Source organism: Anastrepha ludens, chromosome 5 (assembly GCF_028408465.1).
Source record: "Anastrepha ludens isolate Willacy chromosome 5, idAnaLude1.1, whole genome shotgun sequence".
In the NCBI taxonomy this organism is placed as follows: Eukaryota; Metazoa; Arthropoda; class Insecta; order Diptera; family Tephritidae; genus Anastrepha; species Anastrepha ludens.
Window position 1 is genome coordinate 3,978,007 of NC_071501.1, and position 21,069 is coordinate 3,999,075.

The following is a 21,069-nucleotide window of genomic DNA, read 5'->3' on the forward strand; positions in this document are numbered from 1 at the left end:
GCACGCTGGGCAAAGCGGTATCAGCTGGTTAAAAGTTTTGTGCAATGCTTTGTTTTTCAAACAGAAAAAAAATTGAAAACAAATTCTAAAAGTAAAAAGAAAGAAAAAATCAAAATGGAGTGCCACGAAAGTCGGTTGGCTGGCAAGCAAACACACACAAACGCACAATGTTCGACTGAAAGTCGTAGCTATAGCGAGAAAGTATGGAAAGTATGCTCGAGGCTGGGGCAAACCTGAATGTAGAGTTTGCGTGCAACAACAACAAAACAACAGAAAGCAACAGCTACCAGCTCGCTACCTCATCGGGGCAATCACTTTGCGTAACTTTGTTGTTTGCTTTTGAGCATCGCCGTACTGCAAACCGATCACTTTGTACACTTAACTCTTCCCCCCTTCCAACCGCTTGCCCCATGCAAATTCCCGCTTCGCACACTGGAGGCAATTCGGCCATAACTAATGCTACTTCATTGTTTAGCAAGCGAGCGAGCGCGAAAGAGAAAGCAAGCAGCTTTTGCTGGTATTTTATTTATTTAGTGGGGATTATTTTTCATCTTTCGCACAGTTTTTTCGTTCCTTTTTATTTCCACTCTTTTGCTGCTACCTACCGCTCCTCTGTGGGAACGCGCCATCGGGTAAATTTTCATGGCGAAATTTTTCGCAAATCCACCAGCTTTTGTGGTGAATTCTTTACAAGTTTATGCAAATGACAATTTTCGTTAGTTTTCATGCACTCTCAGTATGTACAGTTGTGTCGCAGCTCATTGCCGCACCTTCCCGCTCGCGGCATCTCGTAAATAATGGCTTTGTATCAGCGTGTATTGCATTAGTATGTGTGCCAGTGTGCTGCTGGAGGCACTTAAACTTTAGTAGACCGCAACTCTGTGAAAGAAACAACAATAAAAACAAGAAAACAATAGCTATAAAAACAAGTTAGCATAAAGTTGTCAGTGTTCTAAGTGTGTTTCTTCCTCTCTCTCTCCTTTTTCTGCATCTTCCCCTTTTCAGGTTTGTTAGCCGGAGAAATGGTTTCAGCTTTGCTCGCATTTCACATGGCGAACATGCTTTGTTCTATGGAAATAAATTACTGGCCGTCTGTTTATGCTTTAACGTATCAACGAAAATAAATTGACTCGTGTATGTCGGGAAATTCCCATTGAGCAGATGAATAGGAAAAAATGTTATGATATACTGCGGCAATATTATTAGTTTTCAAAGCAAACAGCTGGCGTATTATTATTAGAATATTTTGTAATTCATAATAGTTGACCCAGTTTTGGTTTTAAGTCTGTTTTGTATGACTTTGTATTTCTTATATTCTTCTTTCGAAATTCTGACGTTAAGAGCTGCGTATCGAAGTATCGTGCAAAGAGTACACTCAAAGATTTTTGATCACATAATAAAGGGTGGTTAAGTTTCAAGGGCCGGTATTGATATTGAATAAAATATAATTTTTTTAAGAAATTATTATCATTTCTCTTTATTTTAATAATATTGGTATGGCTCAATTACGTATGAAACAAAATATTGGCCAAATGGTCGCCGCCCTCTCGGCGGCACACCTCCATCCGATAGTCCAAATTTTCGATGACGCTGAGGCATAATTGTGATTCTATGCCTTTAATGTGACAAATTATCTCATCCTTTAGCTCTTGAATTGTTGCTGGCTTATCGACGTACACCTTTTATTTCAAATAACTCCAAAGAAAGAAGTCCAACGGTGTTAAATCACATGATCTTGGCGGCCAATTGGCATCGCCGCGACGTGAGATTATTCGGCTATCGAATTTTTCGCGCAAAAGAGCCATTGTTTCATTAGCTGTGTGAGAAGTGGTACCGTCCTGTTGAAACCAAATATTGTCCACATCCATATCTTCCAATACGGGCCATAAAAAGTTCGTTATCATCTCATTATAGCGAACACTATCCACAGTAACTGCCTGACCGGCCTCATTTTGGAAAAAATACGGCCCAATGATGCCGCCCGCCCATAAACCGCACCAAACAGTCACTTTTCGTGGGTGCATTGGTTTTTCGGCAATTACTCTTGGGTTATCATTCGCCCAAAACGCGGTAACTCTGCTTATTGCCGAATCCACTGAGGGGAAAATGTACCTCATCACTGAAGATGATTTTCTTCGAACGCTCGTTTTCATAATAAGCCTGAATAACTTTAATGCCTTGCTCAATTGTAAGTCTTTCCATGGTTCAAATTGAGTCTGTCTGAAATTAAAATTGCATATGAAATGCAGAAAAAAACGTGACGTTTAGATGTGGTTCTCATTTAACATCGGCCCTTGAAATTTAGCCACCCTTTATTTATACTGTTTTTATAGCAAAATCAACTTAATTTTTTCGGGCTGAACTAATGGCAATAATGAAAGACGTGACACTGGTACAGTGTGATGCGATACCCGAAGATGCTATCTACATTTTCACTGGTAGCCAGGTGGCGATAAAATCTCTCAAAAGACAATCGCCAACCTCCAACCTCTCTTAACGAGATGGCTGAGTCATTTCACCTTTGATAACATGGGTTCCTGGCCATTGTGACATTGGGGGGAACTTCAGAGCCGATGAACTAGCGAAAATCGGTAGCAAATTGACTGATGAGTACATAGATAATGTTATAAGTATACCCTTGCATACATGTAGACTACGTCTCGCGAGGAAATTGTAAGAGTAGCGAGTGAAAGAAGGCGTAACGAAGTCACTTGCAAAATAGCCCGACAGACGATTCCGCACCTTCTGTGTCACTGTCCTGCTCTGTCCAGACGTAGACTCGCCATTTTGGGCGGACATTTTTTCAACGAATTAGATGACCTCGGCTCTGTCGAAATTAAGGATCTTGAGAAATTTGTGAATAGCACACACTGGTTTCAGGAGGGATAGGGGCTAGTTCTCGACCCGGCATCACAATGGGCCATGAGCCTGAGTGTGTCCTACAATGGACAACCGCTTCAACCTAATCTAACCTTTACAAAAATTCAATGATCAATGAAACTGAAATTTTGTGAAAAGTCTGATTTTGATCATGATTTTGAGGAATATTTGTCGATTTTGTTTTAAGACTTATCTATATGTTACAGTTGTTGAACGAACTACAGCAGAGTATACAAGATTTTCTCAATAAAAGTTTGAGGCTTTGTAGACTTCGCAGGCAACGTGTATTCCATTTTCGAATTGGTATATGTGTTCTCAAGACACATATGGGGACATTATATTTTTATATAAATATTTATTTATTAAAATTTTATTTTTTTAATTATGTTTTTAGTGGTTTTTCGCATATATAAAAAAATAAACTTATTTTAGTTTGGTTGGGGATTTTCCTACGCCCTGACCCTTACAGGTACAATATATACCTATGACACCGGAATGTCTCACCAAAAACATTTATTATTCAAAAATTATAAAAAAATGTATTACTCGAAGTTATAGCCATTGTAAAATACTCATTCATGAATGCCTTGGAAAAACCAAAAATAGATTTTCGGAAAAGTTTCACCAATTAGTAAATCTTTAGAATGCTTCTGACAGGGTATTAATACACTAACGTTCAGCAAAGAGCGCTCAGTCTGCTCCTACTGAGTGCTGAATAATGACAAATGAAGCGTTGTGTATTTTTCTCTTCATGCATATATCCATTGATTAGACTAAACTAGGTTCGATTACTGCGAGGCCAAAAAGACAAACTCAGTATGAACTTTTGTTTCATGAACCCCAAACCATAAATCTGCATTATTTTACTTAATCCACTTCTTTTTCATCAAACGCTGAATCACATAAATCAATGAAAAGCCAATAAAGAAGAAATTACAGCAGTCAAACTTATTTCGTATGCAAACTCTCCGGCAAATCATCACGAAACTTTTGCTACCGAAATTGTTGCACGCAATTGTTTTAATTCACAAGAAGCAGAAGCATTAAAAAGGGAAAATAAAGCACAAAAGACAAAGAATAAACTTCCTTTTAGTTCTGAAGGATAATAAACTTTCGAAAATGCGAATCAATCAGACAGAGCTGATAATCAGCTTGCGAATAAAAATCAGCTGAAGGGAAATTGGGAATAATCAAACAAACTTGCAGCATATTTTGCATTAAATTTGCATTTGCACTTTCAACTTCAAGGGAGGATAGTCAGCTGGTGAGGAAAAACTACTAATGTTCACAATTTGTCAGCCCGAAAGGCTTTAGTTTTGGCGTAATTTCATTTTTATTTTATTTTTTTCTAATATTATCCCTTAAAAAAGTCAAATAATTCTTTTCCATTTCCATTGTCCATATCACTCACCTGCATTTGCTTACAGCATTCTGTCCAAATAAATGGTCAGGTGCAGCAATTACTCTTTCTCCGCAATTTGCTGCTATTTAATCCCGACGGCAATAAATGATTGCTAACAGCTGCATTCATAGCAACACAGAATCTAATTTGTGCAGTTGTACATACAAATATTTGGGAGTTAAAGCATAGAGCGCTACCAGCTTACGCCAACAATGCTGTGAGCGCACAAAAGTATGCTTTGTTTTTCGCTTTGAAGAGCGAGCAATAAATTCTGCTTTTGCAGGGTATTTTCGAAACGTGTTTGTTTTTATTACTTTTGTTTTTCAAAAAGTGATTAGTGAATTTTTGAAAAGCAAGCGGAAATGGTCAAAATTCTAAAAATGTAAATGTGCAAATGTAGCAAAGCATAAAACAAATAACTAAATTGATGGCGTGGGAATGACATATTACAAAGTTTGTAAAAGACCTCGCCAACAATTTTTTAGTTGCTCAAAATGTTTTTAAGTAAATTAAGGAGTTGTAATTTTGGAATAATTGCGTGTACATTTTTTAAAATTTGGTTTCATGAGATATTCATGGTATAGAGAATAAGGTCAGATACTTTTTAAGCATTTTTCGTCAACCAATGCTTTTCCCCCCAACCTCCTTGTAAAACTCTAATATCATTCTGAAAAATGTTCAACTTTTTCTAGGCACGAAAATGCTGTATGTAGGCCCGGTTAGCCAACATTCCTCAAGAAAATTGGTAAACAGTAGAAAACTATTTTGGGGATAAATGGCAAGTGAAATAGGACATCTCATTTTAATGCCACAAATAGGTTTTCAAATAGTTTCACTGGATTTGTTAAAACGAGCGAGCATTGGTTTCTCGATCGCGCGATTTGCAAACTTAAACAAAGCCCCGTAAGCCTTTAAAATCTCATAATGAAAAACGTTCCTTAGATCCCAGCAAATGTGACGCGTAATATTTAATTTAATTGTAAACTTTATCAAAAAGTGTCGTCTATTGAGTAAGGGCACGGTAAGGGAAAAATTCTTTCCACAATAATAGATCGATTTGTCTTAACAAGCGCGGTTTTGCTAAGGTCAACGGACTCCAATCGTGCGGAGTTTATGGAAGTGTTTTCCGCTGATTTTCGAAGGGAATATCTTTTCGTTATGATTTGATTTTCATTGATTTTTTTTAAATATTTGGTAAATTTTCGCACAGAGTACCACTTCCTAAGGCATCTGGTAAAAGCACGGGTCACAAATGATCATTTAGGTATCTGGTATACAAGCGTTTATCAGACCTTGATCCTTTGTTATTTGCCATTCATCACCCAAGTAAAATCTAAGCTAGACTATTTTTTCATAAAGGTACTGTATGTAGATTGGAGCTACTTTTTCCAATAGAGATAATTTTAGTGCACCATTTTAAAGCCGCATCTTTTTTTTTGTTAACCAATTAGACCCCTTTTTAGTACAAAAATCTGTCCTAGAAATTATTTGGCGATTAAAGTGTTTTACTTAACTATCTTTCAGAAAACGCAGATACAGAAGACGTTTACTACAAAATGTGTAGCATCAAATTCAGTTTTAATACTTTATTCTAACAGAAATTGCCATCTGCTTAACAATTTCGGACCGGGAAGCAACCAGCGGGAACATTTCGAGTTTAGTGATATATCTAGCTTCAGTTAAGGCTCTGAAATTAGAAAATCTGAAAAGGAAGTCTCCCACCCCCTCCATGGGCTCTAGAGGGGTGGGATATATGTGTCCCATTAGGTGTTTTGAGCGAGACCTTTAAGTCCCATTAGGTCTCTATACCATACTAAGAAATAAAAACCAAATAATAAGTTGGATGTTTCGTATCAACTAAAATAATGTATTTCATTTATTTTGAAAAAAAATTAAGTGCAATTATATTTCATTCAGATATTATAGTAATCAACGCTTATGATAAGGAGCGAAATAATTCTCGCATAGTGGAACTAAAACATTCTTCGCATATTGTTTTAGTACGCCTTTCAACATTTTTGAGGCGACAGTCAGCGCATCGTCGTCTTGCGCTTCCTTCGATTGGTAGATGAGTTGCAGACTTTCCATAAGTCATTTTCTTTTTGGAGATGTAACCGGGCCTTCCACTGCGAATATTGGCGGCCGTTTTCTGACCTTCGGCTATCAGCGCTTTTGCGAAAATTACTATAAAATCAGTCGATGGCATCTTTTGACGACGTAGGTCTGAATATAAAATCCAGGAATTCACAACGGACATCATCAAAAGTCGATAAAAGACTTTCTTCCACCACTTATTAGATTTTCGGTTCAAATCATATACATAAGCCGGCCATTTGATCTGCTCTATCGACTCCTCACATAATTTCGCGATAAAATTGTATCATCTTAGGACATGGTGTAGGTATTATTTGGTCATCCCTCTGCTTTTTTCCTATGGTTGTTATTTCATCATCGTGGCAGTTGCTTAGGAGGCTAACTTCATTTGTATCCAGCTGCTGCTCCGGAAAATCGCTTCCCCTTTTTTTCAATTTTTGTGTTATCTCACTATTTGCCATACAAGTTCCAAGCGAAGAAAAGGCTAAACTTTGTAAAAGGTTAACGCTTGTAAAAAAGCGATCAAAACATAATGTGACATCTGGTTCGCGTATGGTGCTTCCCAGGGTCTTAACTATTCGTTCACCTAGCGTTCCAATAGCAGGCCTTTCTTCTTTTTCACAGTCATACCAATAACCTGTCAGGGAATCGCAGCGCATCCACATTTTTATACCTCTCTTTGTTCGATTCAGTGGCATACCTATACTGCTTCAGTGATGAACGCCCTTTGAATTTTGTCATTGATTCGTCAATGCTTTGATAAGGGCTGTCGGCGCGAGCTGCTTGGAACCGGCTTTTCAAACATTCTATCATATCATCTACATAATATATTTTGCTAGCACCAACAGGTTTTTTCGGAGACGAGAAATACATTTTCGAAGAAATAGTTAAGAAACGATCGCGAGCAATCGCCGATTTTATAGCTTCGTTTCCCATTGCTTTATTTTGGACCAGTAGTGTCTCATCTCAGGTAGACGCATATATGACATGATAAGTGTACACCCGATAACAACTTGGATTTCACCGATAACGGTAGGCTTAAACGAACGATACTTCTGAGATTTACGCAATAGCTCGAGGCGCTCGTTTGTGCACTGTGTTATGTAAATAAGCAAGCTCCATTTAATTTTCTCGACATATTTCAAGGTTTTTCTAAATCAAAACAGGTTTATGATTAAATGTGTTAAAAATTTCAAAAGGTTAGAGAATGTCGAAAAGCTCTAAACGGGACATATTTATACCAATAAATAAACCTAACGGGACACATAGATCCCATAAATAAAAGTAATCGAAATAAGGCTTAGAAACTGAAATAATGCTACATTAATTAACTTACTTAATACAATTACGGTGACCCAATTCGAACTTAGTTTTAGTAAAATCTACTATTTTTCACACTTATTTTCACTGAAAAAATCGAGAATTCATAAGGAAATAGAAATTGAATCAAGAGCAGACATGTTACGTCTGTTTACTACTTTAGCATAAAAAAACACAGAATCGTTACCTGAACCTACCGTCTGGTATAGACGGGACAGTTTTCAATGAGCTGTAATGGAAAATTTAGACTATAGTTATAAGAAAACTTTTGCTGGGACGTATGTGTCCCAATAGGTCCGAAAGAGTTCAGGCAATATAAGGAAAAGGCAAATTAATGACATTTTATATACAGCGAGATAATAATTAATTTTCATATTTTTCCATCCGTCCTCATGTTCATAATTCTCAATTAAAACACAAATTTTGGTATAAATTCTATATTTTTTGTGCATTTTCACATTCTTTTTTACAAAATATTTGCAAAACATTTCAAATGAGAATTTATAGCAAATTTTTGGCTACAATTTATTTTGCATTGTTTCTGTATTTAGAATGTAAATAAGTTCGATAGCAAGTAATGAATATCAATACGCTTTTGACATGCCATTTACGCTATTTATAGACCAAAGTACAAAATATGAATTTATGAGTTTTCATTACCTAAGATATAAATTATTTACATACTATATGCACACTTGATTAAACAATCCCAACAAATATCCAACCATTCATGCAAATCCAACCATTTCTTGAGCAAATAAATCACAATACTGAAATACGCACGAACACACACACACACACACACACATGAACAAAGTTAAATGAGTTAAGTAATGCAGTGCAGTGTATAAGAGATAGTTTGCTAAGGAATATTCACCTACCATTTACCTATATATTCGCTGCAAAATATTTTTAAGAAACCATACGTTTTTTACTCAGAATTCGTCTACATTTCAAGCATGCAAAAGTTAACCACAAATCATTACTCATAAAACCATTATTGGATTTTTGCTACAAATACAATCATATATAAACATATAATTTCAAATATTCACTTACACAAACACAGTTTAACGCTCTTAACATTCACTCACTCGTTCGCTAACATTCACTTCGCTTCGCTTTTCACTTCGGTCCGCATAACATTATTTCACGAGTATGCTAGCTTTCATTACAGTTACGTTTTCTACTTACCATTTATCAATTTTTAAATTCATAATCAATAATAAATTAACTATTTACCTACGCTACATTTCACGTCTCTCTTGCTTTGTTTGCATTACTCGCTCGAGTCATTAATCCAGCAGTCGTATTTTTTAAAACATTTTCCATACGTTTTTGTTCTTCTCTTTCATTGAATAATTCCATTGCAACTAAATGCATTTATAAATAGTATTTCATCAACTGAATTGCAATTTTCCACTTACTTTTGTCGTGTAGGTAATTTTTACTAATTCCACTTCCATTCAACCCATCTCGCAGGTGTTCCAGGCAAACGTAACGAGATTTACTACAACTGCTGCCCCGAACCGTACATCGACATCACATTTGCCATCATCATCCGACGTCGTACGCTGTATTATTTTTTTAATTTGATTATACCTTGCGTACTGATCGCATCGATGGCGCTGTTGGGTTTTACGCTACCACCAGATTCGGGAGAAAAACTATCATTGGGTAAGTAAATATTAACAATTTGCGTTGGAGAGTCAAATACTCTTTCACTCAGCTTTGGGATACTACTTCACTGTGTGATATCTCTTCTTACGATACGCGAGCAGGAAATGTTTCTATAAAGTCAGCTTAAAGCATACATGGAAATGGTATCTTCGTCATTCCGGATTCCGTACTGGATTCAATTACATAGGGATTATTTGAGAAATGAGTCAGCAAAGGAATATATGAGAACAATAGATCTACTAAAAAAGGAGATTACATTGAATATTGAAGACCTTTGCTAGCTTTAGGGGTTACATGGCTTTCGTCGGGTAAAAAAGGCCTATTTCCAATATTTTTTTTTTTCTATGTAAAAAATTATTTATTTAATTCAAACTTTTTTCTGTCTTATAGATACACATTCAAAGAATAATTTCTGAAATTTTCAAAAAAAAAATGTAAACTCCTCCAATGTGACGTCAATTCCGGTGACCCCTCGAAAAAAAAGGTGCGTCCGCGTTGTCAGCATAACTCCTGACAGGGTTATCGAAAATGAAAAAACAAAAATAAGTGTTTTAGTTAAGACCATAAACTCGTGCTTGAACAAAGGAAAGAAAAAAAAGTAAAAATTGGAATTTTGGCAGACACTTTTCCAAAAAAATTAAAATTTCGGTCAAACTTGCTTGACATTTTTTTTTTTTTTTTTTAAATGGTTGTAATTGAAAAAAAAATGCTTCGTCCAAGCACGAGTAAATTGTATCTCGAACACCTGTGTAAAATGTCATGAAGATCGGTTGAGTAGTTTTCGAGAACATTTGACAACCGACTTTGAAAACACGGTTCCGAGAAAAACGCGTTTAAAGTTTTGAGTAGGCTGTATCTCCGAAACTATTATTCAAATCGACTTCAAAATTTAGGATAATATTCTTGAGATGTTGTAGAAATGAATAAGCCAAAAAAAATCGGTTTTTGAACCCACAAAACCCATGTAACCCCTTAAGAAAGGTCCAAGGCGCGATGAGATTGAAAAATAATGAAAAATGGGGGACTGAATCGGTCTTAGGTAAACAACCGCTGTGCAACCAAGATGCAAACAAAGTCTATCATAGGTAGCGCTGGGTAGAAATTTAACCAGCCATGTATTTTTTAAGGTTTTAACCTCTGCTAACAACATCCTGTATACCAATAATGTCCATAATAAACAAAAATTAAAGTAATCAAATTAACCTTTCTTTCCTCCAAAATAACCCAGAATACTGGCATCTCAAGATGATGTTCCTTGTTAAGAATGCTTTATCGAACAAAGTAAAGGAAATGGTAGAGGCGCTTAATACTCGTATTAAATAGATGGCGGATCTCACTTGTAAGGCAATTAGCAAGTGTGCACAGAGAACTAAAGGGAAATCAAAACGCGCGGATTGATGTAGTTTCAAAACAAAAAAAATTTAGAAATTTAGATTCTTGCGGGTTTCACAATTTTCATTCAAAGTACGGCTGTTAACCACTAGATAGTAAAAGTACGTATATGAAAAGTTATATCATTCAAATGCACACAATGAGCACGTCTCATTGAGTCCAGCACTCTCGATCCGCATGCTGTGTTTGAGCATTCCAATCGTCGTTAGCTTATTCACATAGACTTTACTTTTCAAAAAACCGCAGTCCGGTTTGTCAGTACTCGAGACAACCAGTCTCTTGAAATGTTTCACCAACCTTTGAATTGTTGACTTATTCGGACAATTATTTCCATAAAAAACAATTAAGAATGTTGCGGTATTTTGTCCTTAAAGATCAACCATTTCCATAATAAACTTCAATAACTTCAACGCGTTTTTCTATAGTGCAAAACTGTACCTCTGCCTACTTGAGAAATATAAAAGAGAAAAGAAAAAAGCAGGTTCCGCCTGGGCATTATTTACTACTAACATCTATGTGTCACTTTTTAAAGATCCTTTCGATGCTTCATCAATCTGGACCAACCGTCGACTTGTTTTAAATGATAGAGCACTCACTTGAAGAACAGCTTTCTGTTTCCTACGAGCACAACAAAAAATCGCTCGGTGGCTGGTTCAGCTGATAATGTGAACTATTTTTTATATGCGAGATACTTTTAACTGCGATGTATTGTTTCCTATCTTTAATGAAATAATTCCTACAATAATAATTTCAAGGCAGGTCTTAGTCATAGCCTAATCAGGTGTTGAGTTTCGCTGTGATTTTTTGTATAGGGAGTAATAAGGTCAGGAGGGTCCTTATGATACTACTCTTCCAAATATTGACCATTAACAATAAAAAATAATTAATTTATGGGCCAATTCTTTCAGCAAATGTATACTATTTGGCATCCAAGTGGCAAATTGAATGCTAAAAAGTCCGGAGGTTCTACATCGTATAAAAATCCCAACATGCATATCAGGGGTGGTTAAGTTAAGTTTGAAGGGCCGGTTTTGATTTGGAATAAAATAAAATTTTTTTAGGAAATTATTGTTAATTCTCTTTATTATGATAATACTGGTATGGCTTAATTACGTATCAAACAAAATATCGGCCAAACGACCGCTACGGCCTCGGCGGCACACCTCCACCCGATGGTCTAAATTTGACGCTGGGGCATAATTGATGTTCTATGCCGTTAATGTGACAAATTATCTTATCCTTTAGCTCTTGAATTGTTGCTGGCTTATCGATGTACACCTTTTCTTTCAAATAACCCCAAAGAAAGAAGTCCAACGGTGCATGATCTTGGCGGCCAATTGACAGAGCCATTGTTTCGTTAGCTGTGTAACAAATGGCATCATCCTGTTGAAACCACATATCGTCCACATCCATATCTTCCAATTCGGGGCATGAAAAGATCGTTAGCATTCACAGTAACTGCCTGACCGGCCTCATTTTGGAAAAAGTACGGCCCAATGATGCCGCCGGCCCATAAACCGCACCAAACAGTCACTCTTTGTGGGTGCATTGGTTTTTCAGCAATCACTCTTCGATTATCATTCGCCCAAATGCGGCAATTCTGCTTATTGACGAATCCACTGAGGTGAAAATGTGCCTCATCACTAAAGATGATTTTGTTCGAAATTCGAACGCCCGTTTTCATAATAAGCTTGAATAACTTTAACGCATTGCTTGATTGTGTATCTTTTCATGGTTCAAATTGAGTTAGTCTGAAATTAAAAAATGTCAAATAAAATGCAGAAGAAACTTGACGTCTAGGTGTGGTTCTCATTTAACATCGGCCCTTAAAATTTAACCACCCTTTTTTTTCTGAACCTGAACCCTTTTTATTCAAATGATGCGCAGCTAAGAAAAGTTTGTGTCACATTATGGCATATTTGCAATATTTTCGTATATTTTTCTTGAGTGATTTCCATGCTAAATAAAAAAGTATTGCAAAAATGTAATTCTCAGTTACTTCCATTATTATCTAGCCTTACAAAATAATTTGAAGCAATGAGCGGCTACCAAACTTCCCACGATTAGTGAAGATATTTTAGATATTTTGTTATGGGGAAATTAAAACAAAAAATATTTTAAAGCAAGAATAGTGACAAATCTGTGAATAGCTCAATTATGATCAATGGCCTAAACGAAGTGAATTATATTGACTCTGCACAATCTTTCGTCCAAAACAAAATTCAATAGCTAAACTGTACAAATTCTTGAAGTAGGTTTACGTTTGAGAATAATTCAGCCATATTGAAAATCGTCCCTATATTTCATGAGACATCTCTATACTTATGCAAGCGAGTGAATGTGTGACTAAAACCGGCTGCAAAAAATTGCATATTTAGCCTCAAGGTGTGAATTATTTGCTCGCAAGTATAAACTTTCGTTAGTGTAATGCAGCTGCATATCCTAAGAAGTTACTGGAAGCTGTGTAATTGCGGAAATACTTCTCCACTACTTCATGTTACAGAATGCATGCCTATGCCCACGCGCATCTACATTTCCATACAAGCACGTTTGTATGTATGTAAGTGCACTTATGAAACATATTCAAAGCTACAGTTGCTTCTCCACCACTGGATGCTTGCTAGCGCTGTGGTTGGTTCGGTAATTTCTTCTTCGGAAGTATAAAACATATTTTCTCTGCTAAATCATCTTCACCGGCGTCGCTACTTAGTTTGCTCGTTATCATCATAAACTTTGCCTCCTAGTTATTTTATCATTTTCGAGTAGTTACTTCATCATTGAGAGCAAAAAAGAAGAATTAGCGAATGCTTTCTGTGAATGTCTTGCATATTTTACTAAAACAAAACTAGCATTGCATCAAGTATTTAGCTGAATATGTAAGCAGCAGCTGGGAATGTGCGAGTGCTTGAATCATAAAGGCAGTACAGATACAGGGTGTGAGAGGTAGCTCAATATGAATTCTTAAGAGAAAAAGGCACCTGATAATTGAAATTACAGTTTGCGCAAATTTTTAGACGTGTACTGGCTTTTGGACCCGTTGCGTTCTCAACTGTGCGAAATGATACCAAGGCAATGGGGAGGAGAGTAAGGAACGGCTAATTATCCATGTTTTTGAGAACTGATAGCTGTAAGGTCTGCCATCTTGAAGTAAAGCCACTCATATAAGGATTGCACCGAAAAGAATCTGCCCACTTTCAAATTCAAATTATTAGCAAAGTCGGTGTTTGAAAAAAATCATCTGCCATTCCCAATCGGCTTACAACTGCAGGCCCCTTCATTTTCGGAACAACATCAAAACGCGCGGGAGAAGCTCCGGATGTGAGCGCCAATTATAAAAAAAGGTGTTTGAATGCAACTTTGGTAGTACCATTTGAATAACCATATGAATTTTTTTTTTTCATCACTTTCATATTATTTCCCTTCTCGGCTTCTTTCTCTTGTTATTTCTTCTGTGGACCGATTGTTTCGGGTCTCTTTTGAGCGCATTGTGATTAGTGATTAAGCTTACCTACAAAATTGGCTCTAGATCATTACTTGGTCCACAGCACTAAATAAGAGAGAAGGTACTACAGTGGATGAATAGGTATGATGCATAAAAGAGCAAAAATTCAGAGAAAATATCCATATGGCAGGCTCTTTGTCTTCTAGACAAATGACTATCTTAGTTTATCGGCCGGAATTCACCAAAAAGAGTGCCTTTATCGCCGCCTTATACAATTATATAAAAAACACAACATTTCAGCATCACGTTGATCCAACTTAGCTACTGTGCATTATTGAAGAAGAGCAAAAGTCAGATATAGAGCAAAATAATAGAACTCACTAAATACGCCAGTATTGAGACCAATAGAGAGATATTGGGCTATTGTGAAACGACATTTTAAGAGGGATAGGTAAATTGCTGGTAATCTTAAAGAGTTAATAAAAACTGACTCAAAACAAACAGTAGGATCCCAAAACTGGGTGAAGGGAAAAATTAAAAATTCAGCAGAAATTGAGAAAATTTTTGTTTCTTAAGTCACTAAAAATGAATAAAACAATTTAAAACACAATTTTTCTTATCGCACTGAAAAGTTAATAATAAAATTGGGAACAAATTTTACTTAACTCGGTATAAAACGAATAATAATATACCTTACTTTATTAGCTAAATAATGTATGCTGCCTGCATAAGCGCAACTAAGGATTGTACCGAAAAGAAATTTGCAATTATGCAGGCAGATATGAAAGCTTATTTCGTGATGCGCATGCGGGTTATCTATTGCCTCATAGCACTTCCAAATCCTTATAATTTTTTGGAACTAATCAATGGGCACATACCTGGTATCTCGAACACCAGAGCTTTTGTGCGTTTTGCTCTGGGCTCGATGAAATTCATTGATCCCATTTCGTCCTATCGCTCTCGTTCCTTACTAATAAATTTCATATCCTTAGAGCCTAGGCGTGTTCTGTTGTCGATATCTTTTGTCTTTGATATTTGTGAAGACTCCATAGATTGTCCATATCTGGTTAAACAATGCATTTTAATGTTCTCTTATGTATTTTCCTTTGTAATAAATTGTTGGATGTGGATACTGATAAAACTGTTTATGAGATTAATGCTTCTTTTAGAATGATGCTAGCTCACTTGTATGCTTATTCTTCTTCCTTAGACTTTGAGTTTTCTTACTCTTAGTCTACCATTAGCAAGTTAACTGAAATACTCTTGTCTTAAGGTCTTGGTCTATAAGCATTTTACTTGTTGATTAATAAATATATAAAACTAAAAAAAAATTAATATATATTATTCACATTTATCCTCTGAAGCCGTATTGACTTGAAACAAAGCCCCGTCAAGCTGCTAACGCATCAATTGACGTCGAATGCAAAAATTTTTGAAAAAACTTCTGGTTCGAACTCCGCATAAATCCTAAGTTTAGGTGGTACAAACAACTTAGACTTTGTTTTCGTCAACACGATGTTTTGCGCCAACCTTAGAAAAATTTCGCTCTATTTATTTACGGCTTTTCAAATCAAGTTGAAAATACTGAGAAAAAAAAACGTTAAGAATTCTAGATACTTAAAATTTATCATCACTTTTCATATTAGCTCTGAGAGTTCTGAGTGAGGTTGGCAACTGAATTTCTCCAGCTGAAACATCTCAGACCTTTAAATTCAGGATTTATTATTATTCTTTAAATGGGAGAATATTGGACCTGATGTTTGATATGATAAGCTGATATTTCCTACTACTATTGACAACCGGCATCACCTGAAAAGAAATGGTCTTATTTAAAGAAAAGTCAAACAATTTGTTGAATGCAGAAACCCTTGAACGATTTATACTGCCAGTACTTAGCAACTGAAAGTTACAAATGGTTCGAAAAGATCTTATATTTTTGAAAAAATTTAGTAGTTCACTCTGGACTTTAACACTTTTTTTCACTTTCAAAACAATAAATATTTCCCAGCCCTCAGTTGGGTATTCTATCTTTATGTGCCTACTTTCAAAATACTAGATTTCCTTGCTTCAGTCATTACCAAAAGTGTATTTACCTGTATAACCTGCACTCAGTCCCTGTACGCACCCTGTACGCTAATGTTCTCTTAAGTGAAAGCATATTCATTTGAGCAATGCAGATACTGCGTGTGCAGGCAAAACAAAACTCCAGCCGGTAATAAGCAGATGTAAGGGGAGGCGACTTGTGTGCAATGATTGCAAGTCAAACTGCTGCGCGGTATTTAAAAGTATTTCGCAAATAGTTTACGTGGCGAATGATCAACTGTAGAAAACATGGCGGCAAGCTAAAGATGCATTCTTTAGTGGACGACGGGGGTAGTGTAGATGAAGTGTTTGTGTTAAGCAGCATTCCTTGGCAGAGCATCTAAGTGGAGACTGAGCACCGACTGATGGTGCAGTGCACAGTGAAACATTAAGAAGCGTTTTTTTTTTAGTAGGAAAACTTTGAAGATGCAATATGAGGGTGTCCCGAATTTGAAATGAGTCTCCAGCTACATTTCTGCAACTTCAGACGGGTAATTGAAATAAAAGCTAAATGATCTCGTTGTAGATTGGGTCAAGTGGGGAGCTTCGTTTGAATATTTTCTCAACGGTAGCGTGATTAAATTAAAAATGTGCTCAATTCTGTACAAAATGAGCAAGTGAACGTTGGTTTGTCACATAAAGCTTTTCTCATAATATACGATTTTTTCAATTGTTTACAATTAATTAACTCTTATATGACAGAACCAACCAAATCCTATAAAAATGGATTAAAATTCCGTTCCTTTTCCGCCAAGCATTCGGGAATCAGAAAGCAAATATTGAAATATCGCAATGATGTCAATCTGATTCGAGGGTTGCCACTTAAGGCTTGAGATAGAAAAGTAAAAATAAATAGTTATGCTTAAAAAAAAATTTTTTTTTTAAATAATGTTTGTAATGATCAATACGCTTTTGCTCGCACTCGAACCAATTTTCGCAGCAACCGCCGTGAGCCCTTGCCAAACGGTATTCAATGCGAGCAAATCTTGTCGTCAGCTAAATATTAATGCAATATTGGATTGATGCAAGTAAACCTAATGATGATTGTGCTAAGATGTAATGCAAAAGAATTATTATTGTTTAAGACAAAAAATCAAAATTTACTTACTTTTCTGTTTTAAACTAGATTTTCTGTTTAAATCATTTAGGAATAGTTCCGATTGATCAAAATGTTGTGTCGAAAATTTTCGTACTTGGAGATAGGCAGCTCTTGAATTTGAAGATAACAGTTCTTAAATTTGAAGATAACGTCCTCAAGCAGGTCAATGGGGAAAATATGTGTGAAAATGCCAGCAAGCGCTCTTTTGGATTAAAAGGCAATAGAACTGGGAAGTCTTCATTCAATGAGCAAACACCTTACTTTTTAAGCCCTGCATCATACCATGAGGTGGCTTTTAGAGAGAATATTCCGGAGAATAAGCTGTATGAGCTTTACATCAGCATATGTCGCCCTACATACATAGATAATGTGACATGAATTGGTACAAGCATTCCAGCCCTGGTGGTGTCTCATTGTGGCATTTGCTAGTAGTGACAAAGGAAATGGAATGCTTCTTCTCAGTACTAAAAGGTGTGGCTAATTGATGGCGATCAGCAAAAGAGAGCAAAGGGAATCGAATGGACTAAAATAGTTTAACAAAAAACCTTTCCTATTTTTTTTTTTTGCATAGTTCTGCTCAGTAATAACACCACCCAACCTGACTTTGAAGTAGGTAGGTAGGTAGATGGCAAGAGTACCCCAGGTACACTACAAGTAGCACTTACGTGCCGCTTTGATACCATAATGTAGACCACTACCTGTTAAAAGGCACGCCAATGAATCTCAAGCGCCGGACATTTGCAGAGAAAGTATTAAACAGTCTCTTTCTCTGCAGGATCCCCACAGCTTCTGCAATAGGGGTTGTATGGAATTTACCCAGTGACCAGTGAACGCCGCAATGAGTTTGGCAATTGAATGGCGGGGGATTCCCATCACCTTAAGCGTTCTGTTTCTATCGTATTGAGGCCATAGTGTTTTCAAAATAGCACACGATGAGATGGACCTCCATCTGTCTTGCGCTTTTTTTATAAAGAAATTGTGTAGTTTCCCTTAACGACGGCCAAGGAGACACCGATGTCTGAGAAGGGGACAGCTGGGAGCGGTTCTGCCGACCCCTTCCTGGCAAGCTCATCGGCAAATTCATTTCCCTCTATATTCCTGTGCCCGGGAACCCAGATAAGGAAAATGTTTCCTCTACGTTCGAGACGTTTGAGTTCCTCCTTACAGGAGTTCACGAGAAGAGAGCTGCAATACGGCGACGACAGGGCCTTGATCTCAGCTTGACTACCGGAAAAAATATTAATGTCAGTGGGAATAACAGAGAAGGAAGGGGAGATCTGCTTCAAGATACTGCTATGTCCTACAGGAAGTTGTCTCCAAAGGCCAATTTCCTTCAACCTGATAGCACTCTGAGCAGCAATGGATTTAACCTGTTTAGTGGTGTTGTAGCCCTTCTGAAGAGCTACCCACCAAACTAGGCAACCATATGTTAAAATTGGCAGAACCACTAAGTTGTACATCCAAAGTACGATACGTGGCTTGATACCCTATTTTTTACCGAACATAGATTTGCAGGTGTAGAAGGCTATACTGGCCTTTTTAACTTGATTTTCTATGTGCAGCTTCAGTGGAGCTTGGGGTCAAGTATTACACCAAGATACTTTACTTCCGATAAAAGAGTAAGACAGTGGTTGTTAAGTCGTGTATTTTCTGGTGAATAGCATCAACACCGTTTTGTCAGAGTTGACTCTGAGACAGCAACTGGCAGCCCATCTACTGAGTGTAGCCAGAGCACCCTCCAAAATTTCAGCCATTACTGATGGGAAGGGACCTGAGACCATTAGGATCAAGTCATCGGCATATGCTACATGGAGGTGGGGTAAACCCCTGTTTAAGGGAGTTAAAGCTTCATCCACAGCTACTAGCCAAAGGAGAGGCGAGAGGACGCCGCCCTGCGGTGTACTCCTATGTACAAATCTAGTGATTCTAGCCCCTCCTGCCACAGCATTTATTTCTCTACCGCCAGGTAGGGACAAAATCCACCCCTAGCCTATTTAGAGCAGTGACAATTGACTCGGCCGTAATATTATTAAAGATGCCCTCTATGTCTATAAAGGCCGCCAAAGTGAATTGTTTTCCGTCCAGAGATTTCTCTACGGTCCCTACTACCTCATGTAAGGCTGACTCGGTAGATTTCCCTTTCAGGTAAGCGTGTTGGGCTGGAGAAAGCGATAGTGATGTGATAGTCGATCACTCTTTCAAACACCTTGAGAATAAAGGAGGTAAGACTTATAGGTCTGAAGTCCTTGGCCCCTCCTTCCTGCCTTAGTAATTATGATCACCTTGGTTTTCTTCCAGCTAGCAGGAACGTGGTTTAGCGAGATACACGCCAAAAAGATCTTTTGAAGAGCGGGAACCACCAAGGTTTTAGTCTTCTGAAGCATTACTGGCATGATACCATCGATACCTGGAGATTTGAAAGGGGAAAAGCTCTCGATTGCCCAGTTTATTCTGTTGACGGACAGGACCAGTACAAAAAATTATCCACTTTATCCATTTTTTTGATGGAATTTTAATAAATACAAATAAAAATTAGGGTATCTCTTTTTCCAATTTATTATGCAATTTTAGATTCTGTCCCACTTTTTTCCACGTGCACTCCGCTGATTCAGACTTAAGCTTGGCGTACTCTTCACTAGCGAATTTACTCGTAGTTTGGGCACCAGTAATTTCCGAGTGGTATGTTGGCTAAGTATTTATGTTGCGCTCAAGTGGATTGAAATTAATGTAGTTTAATTTAAGTTTGAAGCTGGTAAGCGTAGACTCTCAAATGTATGTAAGTATTTACTCTGCAGATATACAAAACAATGTTCTCGTGGTACATAGGACACACACACACATCTACATATAAATACACGACGTAGTCGAGACATCGCTGAGTTTAGTTGTCAGTAGTCAAATGTGGCCGCAAAGTAAGCGAAGTACTTCAGTTTTACATGACTACTCAAGTAGCGTTGCGGCATAGTTTTCGCCGGTTTAGGGATCGACAATTTAGCGGAAAAAATGCGCTTTTCCAGAAATTTCGCCTGGCTGTAATCGCATAATTGCAGCAACATTTTACTTAACTTCGGAAAATGTTTTCCACTCTTTTTGTTTATTTACTCTTTTTTTTGTTGATATTAGCGGTAAGTTGTGTAAAACTCCGTGCAACAACATACTCGGCAGTGCTGCATACTTTCTAGCGCAACTTGCTTCTGCACTTGCCTACACACATCACTCACATATGTATACATATAAAGAAATATTCTGCAGGCTCACTTGTGTTTACAGTAAAAATACCAAATGAAAAATGTTTGGTTTTTATTTGTTTGTTTGGCTTGGTTGCTTTTCTTTCCTTTGTTTAATTTTTTCGCATTACAAATATTTGCTTCACATTAAGCAAAATTTTAGTTTAATTGCTCGGTTAGGTGGTACACGCACGAGTACTGATGAGAGCACTTCTGGCCTTTTCTGCCTTTTGTTCGCATTGTTTTATTGATGAACGCATTGATGCATGCAAACTCTGGTTTGCTTTAAAATGCTTTAGCATTGAATTGAAGTGCATAATGAGTAAATGCAACACAACGCTGGCAAACTTTTTAGGTTCGGTACCTGTTCTTCAAACTCCGAAGTGCCTGTTGTTTTTGTTTATGGCTTACATTTACAGACATGAACAGCTGCGCCCATAAAAGTTTGTGG

The 21,069-nt window shown here is 37.0% G+C and overlaps 1 protein-coding gene across 1 annotated transcript in view; it reads left to right on the forward strand.

Annotated features, from left to right (window-relative positions):
* LOC128865233 (uncharacterized) overlaps positions 1–21,069 on the forward strand; it is a 237,389-nt gene that overhangs the window by 159,549 nt on the left and 56,771 nt on the right. The window contains exon 6 of the mRNA XM_054105358.1: positions 9,179–9,373. Within this exon, the coding sequence (XP_053961333.1) occupies positions 9,179–9,373 (195 nt within the window). The remainder of the gene's footprint in view (positions 1–9,178; positions 9,374–21,069) is intronic.